Consider the following 18712-nt stretch of genomic DNA (forward strand, 5'->3'; position numbering starts at 1 on the left):
ACAGTGAGTTCCAGAGTAGCCAAAGATGCATAGAAAAACCCCGTCCCAAATAAAATAAAATAAAAGAGTTTAAAATAAAGCCACATAATGATGCAAAATACACAGAGAATCTGGATACTGTATGTTATTATGTTGTCTTTGAATTGTTTGACAGCTGAGGAAGGAGCAACAGCTGCTAAAAGACATTTAATTATAAATGCTGCTGGATTAATCCAACATATATATTTTGGAAATGCCCTGACTTCAAAATTTAAGTAAAAAGATATGTTACTTTGGTGAAGAGGTTTTGCTTTTGTTTTCACAGGAAATGAGAGGCTGTGGATTCATTCTGGGTTAAGAAAAATCAGGTTTTATCAAGGAAGAGCCCCTGAAAAATCTCCGATAGGAGCGGATGGCCCAGATGATCCAACATTTCAAAGGGCCTCTGTTGGGAGTTTCCTCTGAGTTCTACATCCAGAACAGCCTCAAGACTGTTGGCTGAGATGAATTTTTCAGTCAGGACTTGATCTTAATCTTAAATTTTCTTTAAGTCCCCATAAGATTATTAGCGCCCCCAATCAGCAGGAAGTAGCCTAGAAAATTATACCCACATTCCCCTCAAAATGGATTATGGATGTTTGTCTTTGTTTTAGAGTGTTGGTTACAAATTGTTATGGATAATGATCAGGATAAAAGCTAAACAAAGATTAGAGTTTTTGTTTTGAAAAGAAAAAAAAAAGGAAACTGTGGGACATGGGACAATGGTTTTGTACCCTGCAAAGATTTGTCACTTGTATTAGTTTAATAAAACACTGATTGGCAAGTAGCCAGGTAGTAAGTGTAGGTGGGGCAACCAGAACAGGAGAATTCTGGGAAGAGGAAAGGCTCAGTCAATTGTTACCCAGATGTAGAGGAAGCAAGATGAGAATGCCTCACTGATAAAGGTACCAAGCCATGTGGCTAACACAGACAAGAATTATGAGCTAATATAAGAATTAGTTAATAAGAAGCCTGAGCTAATAGGCCAACCTGTTTATAATTAATATAGGCATCTATGTATTTCTTTGGGACTGAATGACTGTCTGCCCTTAGGAAGGACACAATGAAGATATGTGTGATCTCTCTGAGACTCAGGCAAGATATCTAAACTGGTATCCCTGTATCTGTGATGTGTCAGGACTCTTTCCTCCATTCAGGCTCTAGTCTCTCCAGGAATATGTGATTCTCTCTACCTTTCACACTAGACACCAAATTTCTTTCTAGTTCCATTGCCATCAGACTGCAAATGATGAGTGGAAGTGAAAGAATCATGATATTTTGTTGTTTTTTGAGACAGAGTTTCAAGAGTTTCTGTCTGTCCTGGAACTAGCTCTGTAGACGAGGCAGTCCTTGTCTTGCCTGTCTCCCAAGTGCTGGGATTAAAGGCATGCACCACTGCTGCCTGGCTAGTCTGGATGTTTTCATGTGTTTATGCTCATGTGTGTGGAGGCCAGAGGTCAACAGAAGTGTCTTCCTCAACTGCTCTCTGCTTTTTGAGACAGGATCTCTCACTGAATCAATTTGGCCAGACTGGACAATCAGTGAGCTCTGGGGATCCATCTGTACCCCAACCTTATCCCCCAACTCTAAGAGTATAGGCATGCTTCACTATGCCCAGCTTTTACATAGCTGCTAGGGACAGAACTCAGTTCCTCATGGTCTCCTGCCAAGCATGTTACTGACTGAGCTACCTCCAGAGCCCCAGAGGTGCCATTTTATTTTAACACTTCCTTTATGGCTTGTTTCCATGTCTGTCTGCTGTGTCCCTTATGTGTTACTAGAGTAATTTTTTTTAAAGACTGATTGATTGAGCGCTCTATTGACTTTTTGCCAGAAAAGGGCATCAGATCCCACTGTAGATGGTTGTGAGTCACCATGTGGTTGGTTGGGAATTGAACTCAGGACCTCCTGAAGAGCAGCCAGTGCTCTTAACCACTGAGCCATCTCTCTAGCCCTCTGAATAATTCTTAAGATTCACAAAATACCGCTCAATGCACACCTTTAATCCCAGCACTCAGGAGGCAGAGGCAGGCGGATCTCTGTGAGTTCAAGACCAGCCTGCTCTACAAGAGCTAGTTCCAAGACAGGCTCTAAAACTACAAAGAAACATCTCTCCAGCCTTTTAATCTCTCCAAAGTAATCTTTAATCATGAAAAACTACCCCTTGGCGCTGGAGAGATGGCTCAGCACTGGCTGCTCTTTCAGAGGTCCTGAGTTCAATTCCCAGCAACTACATGGTGGCTCACAACCATCTGTAATAAGATCTGGCGCCCTCCTTTGGCATGTGGGCATACATGGAGGGATAATGTTGCATACATGATAAATAAATAAATATTTTTTTTAAAAAAAAAGAAAGAAAAACTACCCTGACACTTGTCACTAAAATCATCAAGGGATAAATGTTGTCATACAACAGCTACAAAATGAAATAAAAATCTCTTAATTACTGATACACAATGACCTTCAAACCTTCTTTGACTCATGTCCCATAAACCCACAAAAGTTATTTACCCCAAAGTCCTAACTTTTACAAAAATTTTTCACTTTGGTGAATGCACTCTGTTATTTCTGGGCATCCATACCTTATGAATTGAACATAATCACTAACTGATAAGAAAAGTTAAACACGGAGACATCTCTAACCTCTCAGGATTTGACATGAAGTATTTTCTTGTAGTCTGACAAAGTGGTAGCACCCACACATGAAAGAGACCTGTGTTATATATTCATGAGCAAACATCAAAGTAAATATTGATTTGTTCCTTCCAAGAGCAAATGTCTTTTCCATGAAGACAGAGACTTGGTCTGCTATCACCTGGTAAATGCTCAGCACCTGTCACTGCACTTGCCACCCAGTGTGGAATTAAGAATTTGGAGGTGAACAGTCACAGTGGAACAACAGAGAGAAATGAGTCCACACACGGTTTGTCGGGTTTACTGGTAGAAATAGACTTTTAATGCATACTTTGTGTTTATATAAACTCTACGTTCTTTTAAAGGCTTTTATTTTTTTGGAGCTTTTTGGCATCCAAATTAACATATTTTCTATGCATTTCACTATTTAATAGATTTTAAAATATTTTAAATTTTAAAACTAAATTTGAGAAATCAAGCATGCTGTAAACCCTAGCTAACCCCAAGAAGTGTTTGTACTTCTGAAAAAGTCACAAAAAAACGAACTTAAACTATTCAACATAAAATTTTCCACATTCCATTTATGAATAAAGAAATACTAGATTCATTATTATATATCACTCATTCTCTAGTAAGTCAGATTGTCAGACACGCTTCAGTAAACAATCTCTATTTTAACCTGTATCTTAATTCACTTCCTCTTAGAGATGATCTTGTCACTGTTAACCCTGTGTCATATGCAGTCTAAGCCCCAAAGCTTAAGTAAGTCTCAAACTTGTAGTTTTTAGCATGGATATGTTCACCATAGTTACATATCTGCATACACACATACAGTGTGCTACGTGTTAAACTATTTCAAGTAACTTAAGTATATCTAGCAGACATTCAGCAAACAGTCTACAAAGACTTAGACAGTAGTGTCCAAACATAGCACTGAGCTGCAACTGGAAAATCCCATCCATATCTACTGCAGTATTGAAAGAAAGAATCATGAGTCCTAACATACTGAGTTGTGCAGATACAAAAGTGCTTAGCATGACAAAATTACCAAAATAAAAACATTTTGAAGGTTATTTGGTTCTAGCAATATTAACTATTCTTTACTTTTGGATAATTTAACATCTGCATATTTAAATTTTATATAAACAACCTCTTTGTAACAAGTTTTTAAAAAAAAAGCACACAAAAAATAGTGCAAACTATAATCTGATAGGTTTTTCATCTTGATTACCTCATCACAAGTAACTCAAGAAGTGTTTGACTATGAGGCTCCAGTAACATACAGCACTGACCAGATCCCATCATTTCATCCATTGTTTGCGGCCCCAAATTCTAAGACAGGCCGCCGGCAGACAGGACAGGTGCAGTTCTCTGACAACCAGCGATCAATACAATGAATGTGAAACTCATGCAGACATGGCAGCTGCCGGAGCTTGTTCCCAGCCACATAGTCACTGATGCACACACTACACACTTTACCTAACTCACTGTCAACCCCGGTTTGTTCATAGCTCCTGGTAGAAAGATTGTCAATCTGCTCTTTGGTTAAACCACGAACTGGATCATCATCGCCTTCATTCAGTAAGAAGAAATGAGCAAGGCGCAGAATGGGTAATGTTCCAGCCTCAACTACACTGTCCGCCCTCTCTAACTGCCTTCTATTCCTACTGCTACCGCTGTGGGCCTGTGGCAGGGTGGGCTCACTTACATCTAGCATTTCAGCACTGTTTTCTTGGGCCCTCCTGGCTTGTGAGGAACCTCCACCCAGCTGATTGCTGCTGTCAGCCACATCTACGTTATTCACTTCTAGGTACAGCTCTGGTAAACGCTGATCATTTCTTTGATTCTCCGACTCAGGTTCCACCTCTGTTAGAGAACTCAGCTCTCCAAACCCAGTCATGATCTGCCTTAAAATTGACCGAAGAGCCACAGAGGATGGTTCAACCACCTCATTCTCAGAAATCCTACGAAGAGGAACTGTTATGGTACTCACATAGGTTCGGACGCCTGACCGCTCTAAATGAGAAATAGTTCTGTGAAAGCCCCCGCTGTTGCTTTCAACTGTACTTTCTGCTAGCCCTGCCCTAGATCGGGTTCTATTTGCAATGCTATCCCTATCTCGAGTTTCTCCAGGACGAATCCTCCTGACTTGCAGGTCTAGAGTGATTGCTGGGTGACGCTGTGTGGCAGCTGAGGACCTGTTGGGTTCTCCTTCTTCTACTGTTATTCTTGACACAAGTCTTGAGTTGGACAGTGGTGTGTAAACAGTACCTCTGCGTGCTCTACCTTGTTCTAAAAAGACTTGAGTTACTTCTCTATGCCTAACAGACCTGTTCCTACCAGTTTGCTGGACTGGTCTACCCTGCCTTTGGGAATTATGATAAACAGTACCATTCTGTGTCTGAATTGGGGATCGGCTTCTACTCCTGAAAGCAGGACGTAATCTTATTGGCTCTAATCTTTGGTTTGTGTTCCTCACTGTAACATTACTTCTAGCCCCATTTTCCCAAATGTGTGCTGCTCCAAACCGCTGTTGTTCCCTTTGCCTGAAATTACTTCTATCTGACTGGTTTGTGTGAGTGTTAATAACAGTGCGATGACCACTAACTCTAGGAGCTCCTCCAATTCCATTTCTTAACCTTCCCCGTGCTGAGAAGGATCCCTGCACTGACCTCTGACCCCTTGCACCGCGCCTACCCCCTGAACCACTGGAACTCAGGGAGGTTTGGCTTCTCGTTCGCATAGCCACAGGACTTGATGATCTTTGCTGCCTGGGATCTCTGCTAACACCTGATGGAGGAATGTCTGTATAATCCTCCCCATTAGCTTCAGAGCCTCTGTTGTCAGGATTTATGTGGATTTCCAGGCTGAACCCAAACTCTCCACTGTTTGGGTTTGTTCGACTCACAGCTGTCCAACTTTGGTTCCCATTCTGTCCAGTTCGAGTCACATTTCCAGTGCGCCGAAAAGTGTTCAACCATCGTAGCAGAGAATCTTCATCTGAATTTTCTCTCTGGTTTTCTGAGTCTAAAAAGTAAATCAGATCAACTTAAGGTCAATTTCTATAATGATCAGACCTGATCTTTATTAAAATATTGCAAGATAGTTTTACTGAATTAAACACCTGCATTATTTAAATGAATGAAAAAAATCAAACTTCCTAAAAGTGTATTAAAAGCACATTAGAGAAATTAAAATGCTGGGCCTATGATATGGCTCAGTGGGTAAATGCTGCCAAGCCTAACTGACATGAGTTGAAGCCCCAGAAGAACCGCCTTATACAAACTGTCTTCTCTCTCTCTCTCTCTCTCTCTCTCTCTCTCTCTCTCTCTCTCTCACACACACACACACACACACACACACAAAACTGCACAATTATATTTAAAGAAAAAGTCTACTCTACTTTCTAAACTCAGGAACCTTCACCAACTGACAGCATCCACAAGGTCCAGCCCAGTCTTGTGTGGACCCCATAAAGCAATCTCTCCCCTTGGCCAGATGTTCCACTCTAGCCCAACCGAGAAAGGCAATCTCTCCTCAACAGGGTTTCATCTCTCTCTTGCTTTGAGAACTCCCACCAGTCACCTCCATCCATGTAGCTGGCCCAGCATGAATTTAGTAAGGGACCTCGTCCCCTCAGCTTGACCCCCTCAGAACTGCCCTGGGTACTCACACCAACTTGACACACAGAAAAAAAATCTAACAACCTAACTCCAGATGCCCAGGGCTTATTGCAAAAACAAACTATAGAAAAAACCAAGACAATGTCTGCTCAAAAAAACCTAGCAATCTCATCAAAGAAATGGTCCTGAAGAGGACCACTTAGGAAAAATTTCAGGCACAGAAATCAAAAGAAGAATTAAGCACAATCCAAGAGTCAAAGAATTTGAAGAAAACAAGTATAAGTATCTGAATGAACTTGATGAGAGCAGGAATAAACACATAGCTAAGGAAAACAATCACAACATGAAAATAGGACGTGAAAAAGAATATTAAAATCTAACCTGAAATGAAGCTGGAAATGCAAAGTTAGGCAATTTAGATGACATAGTAACATCAGAACTTGAAGGCAGGCTAGAAGATTTGGATCATTCATTCAAAGAAAATAAGAAATGAAAAAAAGCATGAACAGAACATGCAGGATCTTTGAACATCGTGATAAAAATCAAATTTATAAATTTATAAAAGAAAGAGAATTCCAGGTCAAAGGTACAGAAAACATTTTCAATAAAATCTCAGAAGAAAGCCGGGTAGTGGTGGTTCACACCTTTAATCCTAGCACTTGGGCGGCAGAGGCAGGCGGACTCTGTGAGTCTGAGGCCTGCCTTGTCTACAGAGGGAGTTCCAAAGTAGGCTCCAAAGCTACAGAGAAAAACAAAAAACAAACAAAACCAAAAATCTCAGAAGAAAAATCTCCCAAGTCCTGACAGACGGCCTTAGACAGCAGGAGCAGAAGAGAAGCGACTGTCGCACTGCGGCCAGAACAGCGAGGGGGGGCTGACGCTGCGGGAGAGGCTCAAGTCTCACCCAGGCAGGCCCCACACAGAAATAGCTTGTTAGTGAGTAAAAACCCTCAAAGACATTACCCAAGTTTTGAAAGATCATAAATGTCGGAATAGTAAAGCCAGCAAAACTCTTCTATAAATGAAAAATAAAAATGTTCCATGATAAAAACAGATTAAACCAATTTGTGACCATTAGGCTAGCTCTACAGAGGATACCAGAAAGAATACTTCAGACTAAAACACATTCCCCAGGTCACAGGAGATAAATAAATTATATCAGGAAATTAATCAAAAGATGTCTAACACCAAAAATTCATCAAAAGGACAAAAATTAATATACACCATTCAATAATAAAGTTAAACTGGTCTTAATTCACCAGTTAAAGACTATCAGACTAAATTAGAAAACAAGATTCATCTTTTTGCTTCCTCAAAGAAATATGTCTACCCGTAAAAAGCAGACATCCCCTTACGGTAAAATGATGAGAAAAAGTACTCCAAGAAAACGGAACTAGGAAGCAAACAGGCAAAAATGTGCGGCTACCTTTTTGTCTTGTTTTGAAGTCTAGTGACTTGGCTGCTTTGCTTTTCTGGTTTTCTTTTCTTCTCTCTCTCTCTCTCTCTCTCTCTCTTTTTTTTTTTTAAGATTTTATCTATTATGGATACAGTGTTCTGTCTGCATGTACACTTGCAGGTCAGAAGAGGGCACCAGATCTCATAGATGGTTGTGAGCCACCATGTGGTTGCTGGGACTTGAACTCGGGACCTCTGGAAGAGCAGTCACTGCTCTTAACCTCTGAGCCATCTCTCCAGCCCCTCGAGACAGGTTTTTTCAGTAGCTATGGAGCCAGTTCTGGAACTCACTCTGTAGACCAGGCTGGCCTCGAACTTACAGAGATTCGCCTGCTTCTGCCTCCTGAGGGCTGGAATTAAAGGATGTCTGTTTCTCACAGGTAGGCATGTTTTTTTGAGGAAGTAAAAAGATGAACGGACCTAACAGATATCTATGGAACATTCATAACTTTGAAGAATATACATACATTCCTCTCATAACTCATTGTACTTTGTACAAAATAGAGCACACAGTAGGACACAAAGCATGCCTAGTATATAGGAAAACTGAAAAACTGAAATAACAGCCATGTTCTTTATCACTACAAAATAAAGCTGGGCATCAAGAGTTAGGAAAATACAGAAAGTACAAAACTCACAGAGCCTAAACACAATACTGAGTGATGAATGGGTCAAGAAGAAACCAAGATGAAACAAATAATCTGAAATAATATATAACTAGCAATGAGCTTGAAGTAGTAATTAAAAGTCTGTCAACTAAAAATCAAAAACCAAACCAAACAAACAAAACAGCCCAGGACCAGACGGACTTAACACAGAAGCCTACCAGCCCTTCAAAGGAGCACGAACACCAGCACTGTCCAAAGTACTGCATGGGTCAGAAGGAACTGAGTGAGACACCCAAACACTCTCTCTATGATGCTACGTTTATTCTGATACCAAAACAAGAAAAGACACACACAAAAGAGAACTAAGGCACAAATAGTACTCAAAATGGTTACATTCTATTCTAAGGCCATCTGTTCCCTTGCCAAAGGGACAGAGAGGACCATGTTGTTGAAGAGATGATCTCTGTGCTCTGGGTTGAACGGATGAGTGCCTCAGGTCACTCTCGTTTCCCAGCTGCCGCTTGTTATGGGAGGGGAACCACCACAATGGAGGGTGCTAACAGAGTGCCTGAATTAGGGGAAGGTTAAAAAGCAACTTTTTTTCTTATAAAATTGCTTCATTTGAACACAGAACAATAACTGGGGCTGACTCTGCCCGAAAGACGTAATGGCTAGGGTCAAAGGTTGTCTCCCTCCTCAGACTTGACTGACGGACTAGGAGCCTGAAGGAGCATCACTTGCTAACCTTACCTTATGATCTTAATTGTTAATCTTTTATCAATATTGTTGGTGCTCTCACAGCCTACATTACACTGGGACTCTGAGCTCCACTACCTTTATTGCTAAGCACAACAAACACCAAGGTTTACACACCAGTGATACCACCTCAAAGGCTGCAAACAGTTTCACTATGAGGAAGAGATGTAACTGTCCTGCCAGGACTTGAAAAAGGGCAGTGGCTATATCAGAGGGAGGCACAGCTAAGCTAGGCTGGGTCTGCTGTCATGGGAGACTCTAGAAAGGCTGCCGAGAAGGTCCCTTTCCTCCTTCTTCTGAATTGGCAGCTTTTCCATGAGAAGAAATTAGCTTTTAAGACTGCATTATGAACACATTTATTTCTTGAAATAAGTGATAATACTTTAAAGATTTATATAATGCTTGGAATACTGAAATAGATTTTGAAATAGATTTTAAGGTTTTTATTTGTACTGGGTTCCTATATATCTGAAATATCGAAAACTTTTCTGTATCTGAAACACTAGAGTTGCCTTAAGAGCTAAAGTAACAGGCAGCATGTGTCTATCTATAACTGAGGCGATGATCCAATTTTCCCACAATTTCTCTTTATGTCTTTACTTTAGGAACCGAGGGGTCGTAGGCTTAGTCAATGTCCACTCAGTTCTAAACATGCAACTTAAAAATTTTCATCATGGGGTGCTGGAGAGATGGTTCAAGGTTAAGAGCACTGACTGAGTCCTGAGTTCAATTTCCATTAACCACATGGTGACTCACAATCATCTATAAAGAGATCTGGTACCCTCTTCTGACCTGTAGGCATTCATGCAGGCAGAACACTGTATACATAATAAATAAATCTTAAAAAAAAAACTTCATCACAAACTCAAAGAAAAAAAATCTGCTTATTCAGAGTAATACATAAATCATGCTACCGAGCCTCCAATTTCATGGATGTAGATCCTAGCTTCCTCTCTTTAGTTGTGTGTGTTTATCCTGGAGTACCCAAGAACCAAGACACTGGAGCCATTGGGAGAGTGAGGTGAGAAAGAGCCTAAACCAGGGCATGTAATAGGACACAGGTAAAATGTAAGCAGAGTGAATACTAGGCGCAGAAAGACTACAGGGAAGGGATTTATTAAGAAATCTCACTTTCTGCATCTAATGCTAAAATCACATTAGTTATCTCTGCGTGAAACTACCAGTGTCTAGCCAGAGAGAGCTGACCGGTGACAAAACAGCTAGAGTGGCCGTCTCTGGGAGAGGAGGCAGAGCAGAAGGTGGGCTCGCTGAGCTGGGCGGCGGTGGCGCACGCCTTTAATCCCAGCACTCGGGAGGCAGAGGCAGGCGGATCTCTGTGAGTTCTAGGCCAGCCTGGTCTACAAGAGCTAGTTCCAGGACAGGCTCCAAAATTACAGAGAAACCCTGTCTCGAAAAAAAAAAAAAAAGTAAAGTTGGGCTTGCTTTTAAGTCTACAATTTCTATTAATCTGAAGTGATTTTCATTAGTATCTGGCTTACCACATGATATTTTTAAAATATGATTTAGGGTTTTCTCTGTAAAATAAAAAGCAAACAAACCAACAGAACAGAGTAACAAAACCAGTTTCCCAACTGTCAGTCTCTCTGTACTATGTTGTATATAAACTTTAAGTCACATCAATATAAAAAAAAAAAAATGTAGTGTATACGCTAAGATTAAAAAGAACTTTATTTGGGTAGGGGTTGTAGCTCAATAATAGAATATTTATCAAGTACACATAAGGCCCTGGCTCTTCTCTCTGGAGATTAGAGGAAGGATAAATGTATATAAACTATTTTGTATAAATAAACTTCCTGAAGGCAATCTATGTGTGAGAAACTCAACCTATTCTGCCCTCTGGTCCCTGACCGACAGGTCTACTATAGAAGACACAGTCTGTTCACTTCTGCTACTGCAGCAGTCAAGCCTGCCCTGATAGTGAGCACCTCAGTACCTGTGTCACTTGTCCCACTCCTCGAGCCAGGCTGGGATGCCAGTTGTTCCTTCGCTCTATCTAAGCGCTGCTGTAGCTCCTCCGATGTTATTTCTCCTAAAACAATGAAAAAGCATTTTAAATTAGGCGGTCAGTGATGGCACACACCTTTAATCAGGAGGCAGAGGCTGGAGGATCTCTGAGTTCAAGGCCAGCCTGGTCTACAAGAGCTAGTTAGTTCCAGAACAGCCAGAGCTGTTACACAGAGAAACCCTACCTTGAAAATCTAAAGAGAAAAGTTTTAAATAACATTTTATTTATGCAAATATTATATAAGGGAAAACGGAGAACTAGGAGTACAGTTCAATTGTAGAACACCTGACTGGCATACACAAAACCCTAGGTTCAAATCCCAATCCCATCCACATGGGGGTGGTGGTGAGAGGATGGTGAGAATTATTATACATGAGAACATTTAACACTCACATACATTAAAATTTTAAAGTCTGGCCTGAGTATAAATCCATATATCCAGTCTCATTTATTTATAAAACACAGAAGGCAATGATTTTGTTATACTGAATCTTTTTTTTCTGTTTCTTTTTTTAAAGACAGGGTTTCTCTGTAGCTTTAGAGCCTGTCCTGAAACTACTCACAGAGATACACCTGCCTTTGCCTCCTGAGTGCTAGGATTAAAGGTGTGCACCACCACTGCCCGGCAATAGTGAATAATTCTTATTTTTTCTTTTTAAAGATTTATTTATTATACAACATTCTGCTTCCATATATGCCCACACACCAGAGGAGAGCGCCAGATCATTACAGATTGTTGTAAGCTACCATGTGGTTGCTGGGAATTGAACTCAGGACCTCTGGAAGAGCAGCCAGTGCTCTTAACCACTGAGCCATCTCTCCAGCCCCCTGAATAATTCGTAAGACTCACAAAATACTGCTCAATGCACAACTTTAATCCCAGCACTCGGGAGGCAGATCTCTGTGAGTTTGAGATCAGTTTGGTCTACAAGAGCTAGTTCCAGGACAGGCTCTATAACTACAGAGAAACCCTGTCTCGAAAAACCAAAAAAAAACCATAATAAAACAAAACAAACAAACAAAAACCAAAATACTGCTCAAGGGAGGCAGTCTCTTTACTTTGAAACTTCTCCTTTCAATGACAGAAAAAAATTTTTTGCTTTTTTGCCCATTTCTTACCAGGGGTGCCTAAAAGGTTATGGTCTCTCATTAGCCGATAATCTTCATCATTGAGCTCATTAATAAACTGATAATAGGCTTCTTCTCTGCGGAGACGCTCTTGTTGCCATCGTCTCTCATTTTCTTGAAATGGGGTTTCTTCTCCACTACCACTTGATCTAGATCTAGATGGATTCATGCTGAAACTCCCAGTTTCCTGTTCAAAGAACATACACGAAGTCAATGCATTAGTCTTAGGCTAACACAGCTGTACACTTTCTTGTTTTTGCTGTTGCTTATTGTTGAGATAAACTTTTACTATGTAGACCTGGCTGGCATGGAATTCACTACAGAGGCCACTAAGAATCCTTTCAATTGTGATTCATTTTTACCTTTAGAGACTATTCAGAGCTGGGCGGTGGTGGTGCACGCCTTTAATCCCAACACTCAGGAGGTAGAGGCAGGTGGATCTCTGTGAGTTCGAGACCAGCCTGGTCTACAAGAGCTAGTTCAAGAACAGGCTCCAAAGCCAGAGAGAAATCCTGTCTCAAAAAAACAAACAAAAAAAAAAAACAAATCAAAAAGAGACTATATTTGTCTTTGGAGAGGGGTGGAGTGGGGGAATGGATGGAAGGGAGGGCAGGGAAGGGGGAGGAGGGGAGGAGATGGAAATCTTTAATAAAAAAATGAGAGAGAAAAAAAAGAGACTATATTGTGATGTATGAAGCACATTACTTTCCCCGATCTCCTCTTCACGGTAGGTTTCTGTTTCTTATGTAGTCCCCACATTCAAAATCGCCTGGGACTAACCATTCTGGGCTGAAGGACAGTGCCTGATAGAGGCAGAGCTCTGCTGTGCCCTGTCAATCCTCAGAGCCATGCATGACACACTGTTTCCTGTTGGTTTTCACAGTCTTGGGGAGAGCAACTGAGTCTCTTCAGCAGACAAAGTAGGCAAAACTATTTTCATTCCAATAAAGTACAATGAGATGGTGGTGGTCACATTACATTCATGATCTTTTCTGGAAGGAGGACAATACAACATCCTCTACAAATGTGGTGGATTCTATTCCTAACTGTCCTGGGATGCATGTAACCCCTCCCCCCTTCTTTTTCTTTTTAGTTTTTTGAGACAGGGTTTCTCTGTAGCTTTTGGAGCCTGCTCTTTTTTGTTGTTTTTTGTTTTGTTTTGTTTTTTTGTTTTTTTTTTGTTTTGTTTTTTTCGAGACAGGGTTTCCCTGTAGTTTCTAGAGCCTGACCTGGAACTAGCTCTTGTAGACCAGGCTGGCCTCGAACTCAGAGATCCGCCTGCCTCTGCCTCCCGAGTGCTGGGATTAAAGGTGTATGCCCACCACCGCCCAAAGCAAGAACCCTTTGTATATTAAGGAAACAAAAATTTCAAGACTAAAAATTTAACACTATGATGGCTTTTATACTCAACTTCTTTGAGAAACAGAAAAAAAAAATTTAAAAGCTGGTCAGTTTGATACTCAGATATGAGAAATGTGCTGAACTGTGTCTGATTCAATGACCTTTTACGCATTACGTAAAGTAGTAACCTTAGTTCTGTTAGTTCCTAAAAGTTCTGGGGTTGTCGTTTTTAATGTGTGAGTTCTTCCTTGTAAGATCTGACAAACAAGCCAGGTGATGGCACACGCCTTTAATCCCAACACTCAGGAGGTAGAGGCAAGCAGATCTCTGTGAGTTTGAGGCCAGCCTGGTCTACAAAAAAGATTTGACATGTATTTGAGTACTGGATGCATTTAAAAAATAAATAAATAAACTAGCTGGGTAGTGGTGGTACAGGCCTTTTTAATCCTAGCTCTTGAGAGGCAGAGGCAGGTCAATATTTGAGTTCAAGGCCAGTGTGGTCTACAGATCAAGTTCCAGGACATTTAAGAGAGAAACCCTATCTCAGGGGGGAAAAAAAATCAAAAACAAATACAAAAGAACAACAACAAAAAAAAAACCCTAATTTTAAAATGCAAAGCTAGGTAGAGTAGCACCTGCTTTTATTTCCAGCACTCAGGAGAAAGAGGCAGGCAGCTCTCTGTGTGTTCCAGGTCAGCTTGGTCTACAGAGTAAATTCTAGGACAACCAGGACTACACAGAGAAACCCTGTCTTAAAAAAAAAAAAAAAAAAAAGGGGAGGGGGGCAAGATTCACTCAAGATGCTAATTGATAACATTAAAAACTAAAAGTTTTCCATTTGCTGGGTAATCAGGGTAATTGGCAAAGAACATATTTGGTGAGTAGAGCAGTCACATGATTTTTTTAAATAGAAGTTTAAAACGTATAAATCTAACCAAAAGAAAAAAAAAAAACTCAAGCTCCTTAGATATTATGCAAAACCTAAGACTTTCTCCTCCAAGGCAATATTCTCGAATAACTAACCGTTAAGTAATACCATAAGTAACTAAAGTGAATACCTTATTTTCCTTTTAATATTCTTTTAACATATGAAACTGTATCCATTCTTCTGTTGTTTGTGCCTTTTTTGAGAGCTGCTCATCTGAAGTTATAAAAAGAAAAGATGAATTATTCAGTAACTGATTCTGAAGTCCGAGAACACCTGGTAGTCTCCCCACTCCTCTGCAAGGCCAAAGCTAAAGTCTCCGGAAGGTCTGCCACACGTTCACCTACGAAATTAGAACCTTATACAATTAGATAACAAAAACCTCCCAGAAGGCCTCTCCTCCTACACTGTCACTGTTGCAAGGATTGAGCCTCTCCTTTCTCAAAGGCCTTCCTATCACGTTCCCAGCTGGGTGTAGCTAGGGTTAGGAGAAGAAGTGAGGTTAGCAGACTACTAAACCTTCACTTTCTTGTCATCTGCCCCCACTATCTCGATACCGGTTCTTTTCCTTACCCTGTTAATTGAAGCCCCGGGGTGGGGGTGGAAGGAAGTCCCCACTCCAATATACGAACTGGCCTCGGGAACCCGACCAATCTCACCTCGATCTAGCCCCGAGTAACGCTTCCCCAGCGACCTAGATTGGCATTTGGGCCAATCAACAACTAGAAAAAAGCAAATCCTGCAAGCAGTTAACCAATGGCATAGGAGGTAAGTAGCCCTGGCACGTCCTGCTTTCCGAGGCGTCTCCCGGAAGTAGTAGTGAGACCCACCAAGATGACCCTCCCCCCTTCTGATCAGCGCCCGCTCCCCCCCCCAACCCTGGACCCCACCTCCAGCGGGATGACACGCAGTTGTCCTCTCCGTGGTTCTACGGCCGAGCCTTCGAAGGCCGCTACTTCCACTAATCGGCCGCTGAGGCGAGAAGCTCAGAATCTCTGCTGCTGTTCGGGGTCGACCCGCCGTAGAGAAAGCTAGGAGAGAGGACCGTCCGGTGTCGGGCCTTCTCTCACCACCTTAGAGCAGAGGCGCGCCACCATCTGCGCAGCGCTCGCCGGTGCTTCTGGAAACGGTGCCCGCCGGAAGCCGAGCCGCGGTGCCTGGGGCATGAGTTCCGCTTCCGCAGTGCCCAGGTCCGCCTGTCTCGGGCTCCCGTCTAGGTTGACATCGCGGGTCCTGGCTCCCAGTTCGAAGATGCAACCTCTTTTTCACTCTTTGGAAATGCCAGCTCCTCCTTTCATACTTCAGTGCCCTTTGACGAAGTCTAGCGAAAAGCGCATCAGCCAAACTGTCGCTCCGTACTGGTTGGGTATCACTATTTACTACCAAGTCTGAACATTTCCCTTGCGTTAAATTCACTGGGACGAGGAAACTACGCAAGCGCTTGTATTGAGAAAGCACTTTGAAACTCCCAATAGTAACCATCCTCATTCCCTCTCTCCTGTTATCCCTCATTCTCCTCTCTCTATTTCATTTTCCCATTATGTGATACCAAACTTATCTAACCATTACTTGTGGGCCTGGCAGAGCCCTTTCCTGACACTCCCATCAGTCAAATGTCTTAGTCCCAGTTTAATACACGGATAGTGCTGTGACTCGTAAATCTTTCTTCCCTTCTTTTATTATTGCATGGATTTGTTTTGCGTTGAGACAGGGTCTCATATAATCCAGGCAGGTCTTTAACTGATGAACTCCTACTCTTAACCAGGAATGTGCTATTGTATTAGAGGGACAACTAGATCTCTATGATTTGCAGGATGCTTGGTTACCAGGATGCAACAAGCCTTACCATCAGCGAAGGTACAAGTGTAGAAGGTGATACTGGCCAGCAGGTGGGTTCTTTTCCTCCATTAGTTAAATAATTAAAATATAACAGAACGGCAGAAGTTAAAAGTGACGTTAATTGACAAGTGTTACAGACCTCTCTGGTAGAAACGCTCCTCGCCCCCACCCCGTTGGAAAGACCACTGGCTTTAAAGGGGGTTTGGTTTTTATTTGTTGTTAGGATGTCCTGCCTGTGTGATTCCTTTTCCTCGCTTTTACTATTGCTCCAGAAATGTCTATATGTCCCTTTTACATTGTTGTTCTGAGGCTCAGACTGACTGACTTCTCTCTGACTTACCTTCTGGAAGCAGCTTTGGGATCCCCTCCCCCAACCTCATCAGAAAATTACGTGGCTGGAATTACAGTGTTAGGCTCACTTGTCTGTGTAGTCCATCTTTGGTTTTGTCTTTTCCAGCATCCTTTTGCTTCATGAACTTCCAAAACCTTCCTTGTCTCAATTTGGGATATAGCCAATTTTTCCTTATTTTGGCTGTACCTATGTTAAACATTCTGCGAAGCTGCTTGGCTATTAAGACTTGCATAATTATGTTACAGGTTGAAGCCAAATTATCCTGGCTATGTTCCTCCCACCCCCAACAGCCACTCATTGCTCATTTTTTTGTGTGAGCTAACATCCCTGTGACTAGTAGGTTAGGGCTTTTGCAATGTACAAATAATCCTCCAGCTTCCACCAACTTGAAGGTGAATAATGCCAACAGACAGCCTCTGTGGGATGTAGCAGACACTTCCTTGCTTTTTTTTGTAATCTACCTGCCTGTTTCCACCAACATATTTCCTCCTTTCCTCCCTCTCTTTCTTTCTCTCTTTTGGTTCAAGACAGGGCTTCTCTGTGTAATAGTTCTGGCTGTGCTGGAACTGGCTTTGTAGAACTCAGAGATCGGCCTGCCTGCCTCTGCCTCCTGTGCTGAGATTAAAAGCATGCACCACCACACCTGCCATATCCACCAAGGTTTTTGTTTTTTTGTTTTTCAAGACAGGGTTTCTCTGTGTAGTCTGTCCTGGCACTTGCTCTGTAAACCAGACTCCAACTCAGAGATGCACTTACCTCTGCCTCCCAGGTGCTGGGATTAAAGGCCTGTGCCACCACCAACCAGTTCCACTACGGTATTTTTTTTTTAAGTGTCTTGATTTTGTTTTCTTTGTTCTGTTACTATAAAAATTTCATGAACTGGCTACTACCGTCAAACATCGAGTTTGGAGTAACCAAAATCTGTCTTTCAAACCATGGTCACTGATGTTTGGCTCCAGGACAAACTATCTTTCATGTTTTTTGAGGCAAGAGTTGTTTTTGCATTAGGAGGTTTTGGTGGCTGAATGTGGAGCCCCAAGGATGATCCACTTTTGTTGGAGGGGTCACTGGTCTGGTGGCAGGATGGCCACTTGTTTGTGCCAACTGTTTAGAACTGACTCCACACCTGAATGCTGGTGAGTTCTTTCTGGGTTTGGGGCCTCCCTTGGTTTGGTTTATTCTGAGCTGGTTGTAGGAATCCTATTTGTCTAGCTATTATATTACTTTTTTTTCTTTGCTTAGAGAGCATTTTGTTTGTTTTAAGTCATCCCTTTTGTTTGGTCTCTGACCAGTTTGCAGTTTGATTTGTTTGCTTTCAGGACATTTGCTTCTCCTGCCACTCCTCCCATGTCTAATTCAAGGAAGGAGGAAATGTTTGGAGAAAAGCTGCTATTTGACTCTCCAGCTGGCTTCATGTTTGATAACTGTGTTATTTCAACTTATATGTATTTGAAAAATGAGGAAATCTAAAGAAACTTAGATTTATGCTTCTCTTCATGAAAAACATTTGATCCCAGCCAGGCAGTGGTGGCACATGCCTTTAATCCCAACATTGGGGAGGCAGAGGCAGGTGGATCTCTGTGAGTTCGAGGCCAGGCTGGTCTACAGAGCGAGTTCCAGGACAGCTAGGGCTGTTACACAGAGAAACCCTGTCTCAAATAACCAAAACAAACAAACAAACAAAAAACAAGACCTTGTCTCAAAAGATCAATAAACAAATCAACAGGGGCTAGAGAGATGGCTCTTCCAAAGGTTCTGAGTTCAATTCCCAGCAACTGAATGTTGGCTCACAACCATCTGTAATGAGATCTGGTGTTTTCTTCTGGCCTGCAGGCATACATGCAGACAGAATAGTGAGAATACTGTATACATAATAAATAAATAAATCTTTAAAAAACCCCAAAAAACCCAAATCAACAAAAAAATTAAAAGAGAGATTCCACGTTATATTTAAAATAGGTATTTTTAATTAATTATTTTTAGGTTTGTGTTTTGTATGTATGAATG

General features: G+C 41.6%; 1 protein-coding gene across 2 annotated transcripts; it reads right to left on the minus strand.

The window, feature by feature from the left end:
* Positions 1-2951: 2951 nt before the first annotated feature.
* Positions 2952-15662, minus strand: Rnf6 (ring finger protein 6). Of its 2 annotated transcripts, none has more exons than XM_038346368.2 (5): positions 15405-15662; positions 14648-14730; positions 12240-12435; positions 11049-11144; positions 2952-5679 (listed from the first exon to the last, which is right to left on the minus strand). In XM_038346368.2, exons 3-5 carry the CDS (start codon positions 12415-12417, stop codon positions 3959-3961), a joined length of 1995 nt encoding a protein of 664 aa, XP_038202296.1. In that variant the 5' UTR covers positions 12418-12435; positions 14648-14730; positions 15405-15662; the 3' UTR covers positions 2952-3958. The 2 variants fall into 2 exon arrangements, with proteins under 2 accessions (XP_038202296.1, XP_038202297.1); XM_038346369.2 differs by lacking the exon at positions 15405-15662 and adding an exon at positions 15088-15329.
* Between the last annotated feature and the right edge of the window lie 3050 nt (positions 15663-18712).

This window comes from Arvicola amphibius, chromosome 10 (assembly GCF_903992535.2).
Source record: "Arvicola amphibius chromosome 10, mArvAmp1.2, whole genome shotgun sequence".
Taxonomy (NCBI): domain Eukaryota; kingdom Metazoa; phylum Chordata; class Mammalia; order Rodentia; family Cricetidae; genus Arvicola; species Arvicola amphibius.

What these genes read in the sequence shown, in the direction of transcription:
- Rnf6 (XM_038346368.2), bottom strand. Translation starts at nt 12,417, where the DNA reads ATGAATCCATCTAGATCTAGATCAAGTGGTAGTGGAGAAGAAACCCCA. An exon ending in TAACCTTTTAGGCACCCCTG is followed by an intron (nt 11,145 to 12,239) that starts GTAAGAAATGGG and finishes TCATTGTTTTAG; the next exon opens with GAGAAATAACATCGGAGGAG. An exon ending in GAGTGGGACAAGTGACACAG is followed by an intron (nt 5,680 to 11,048) that starts GTACTGAGGTGC and finishes TTTACTTTTTAG; the next exon opens with ACTCAGAAAACCAGAGAGAA.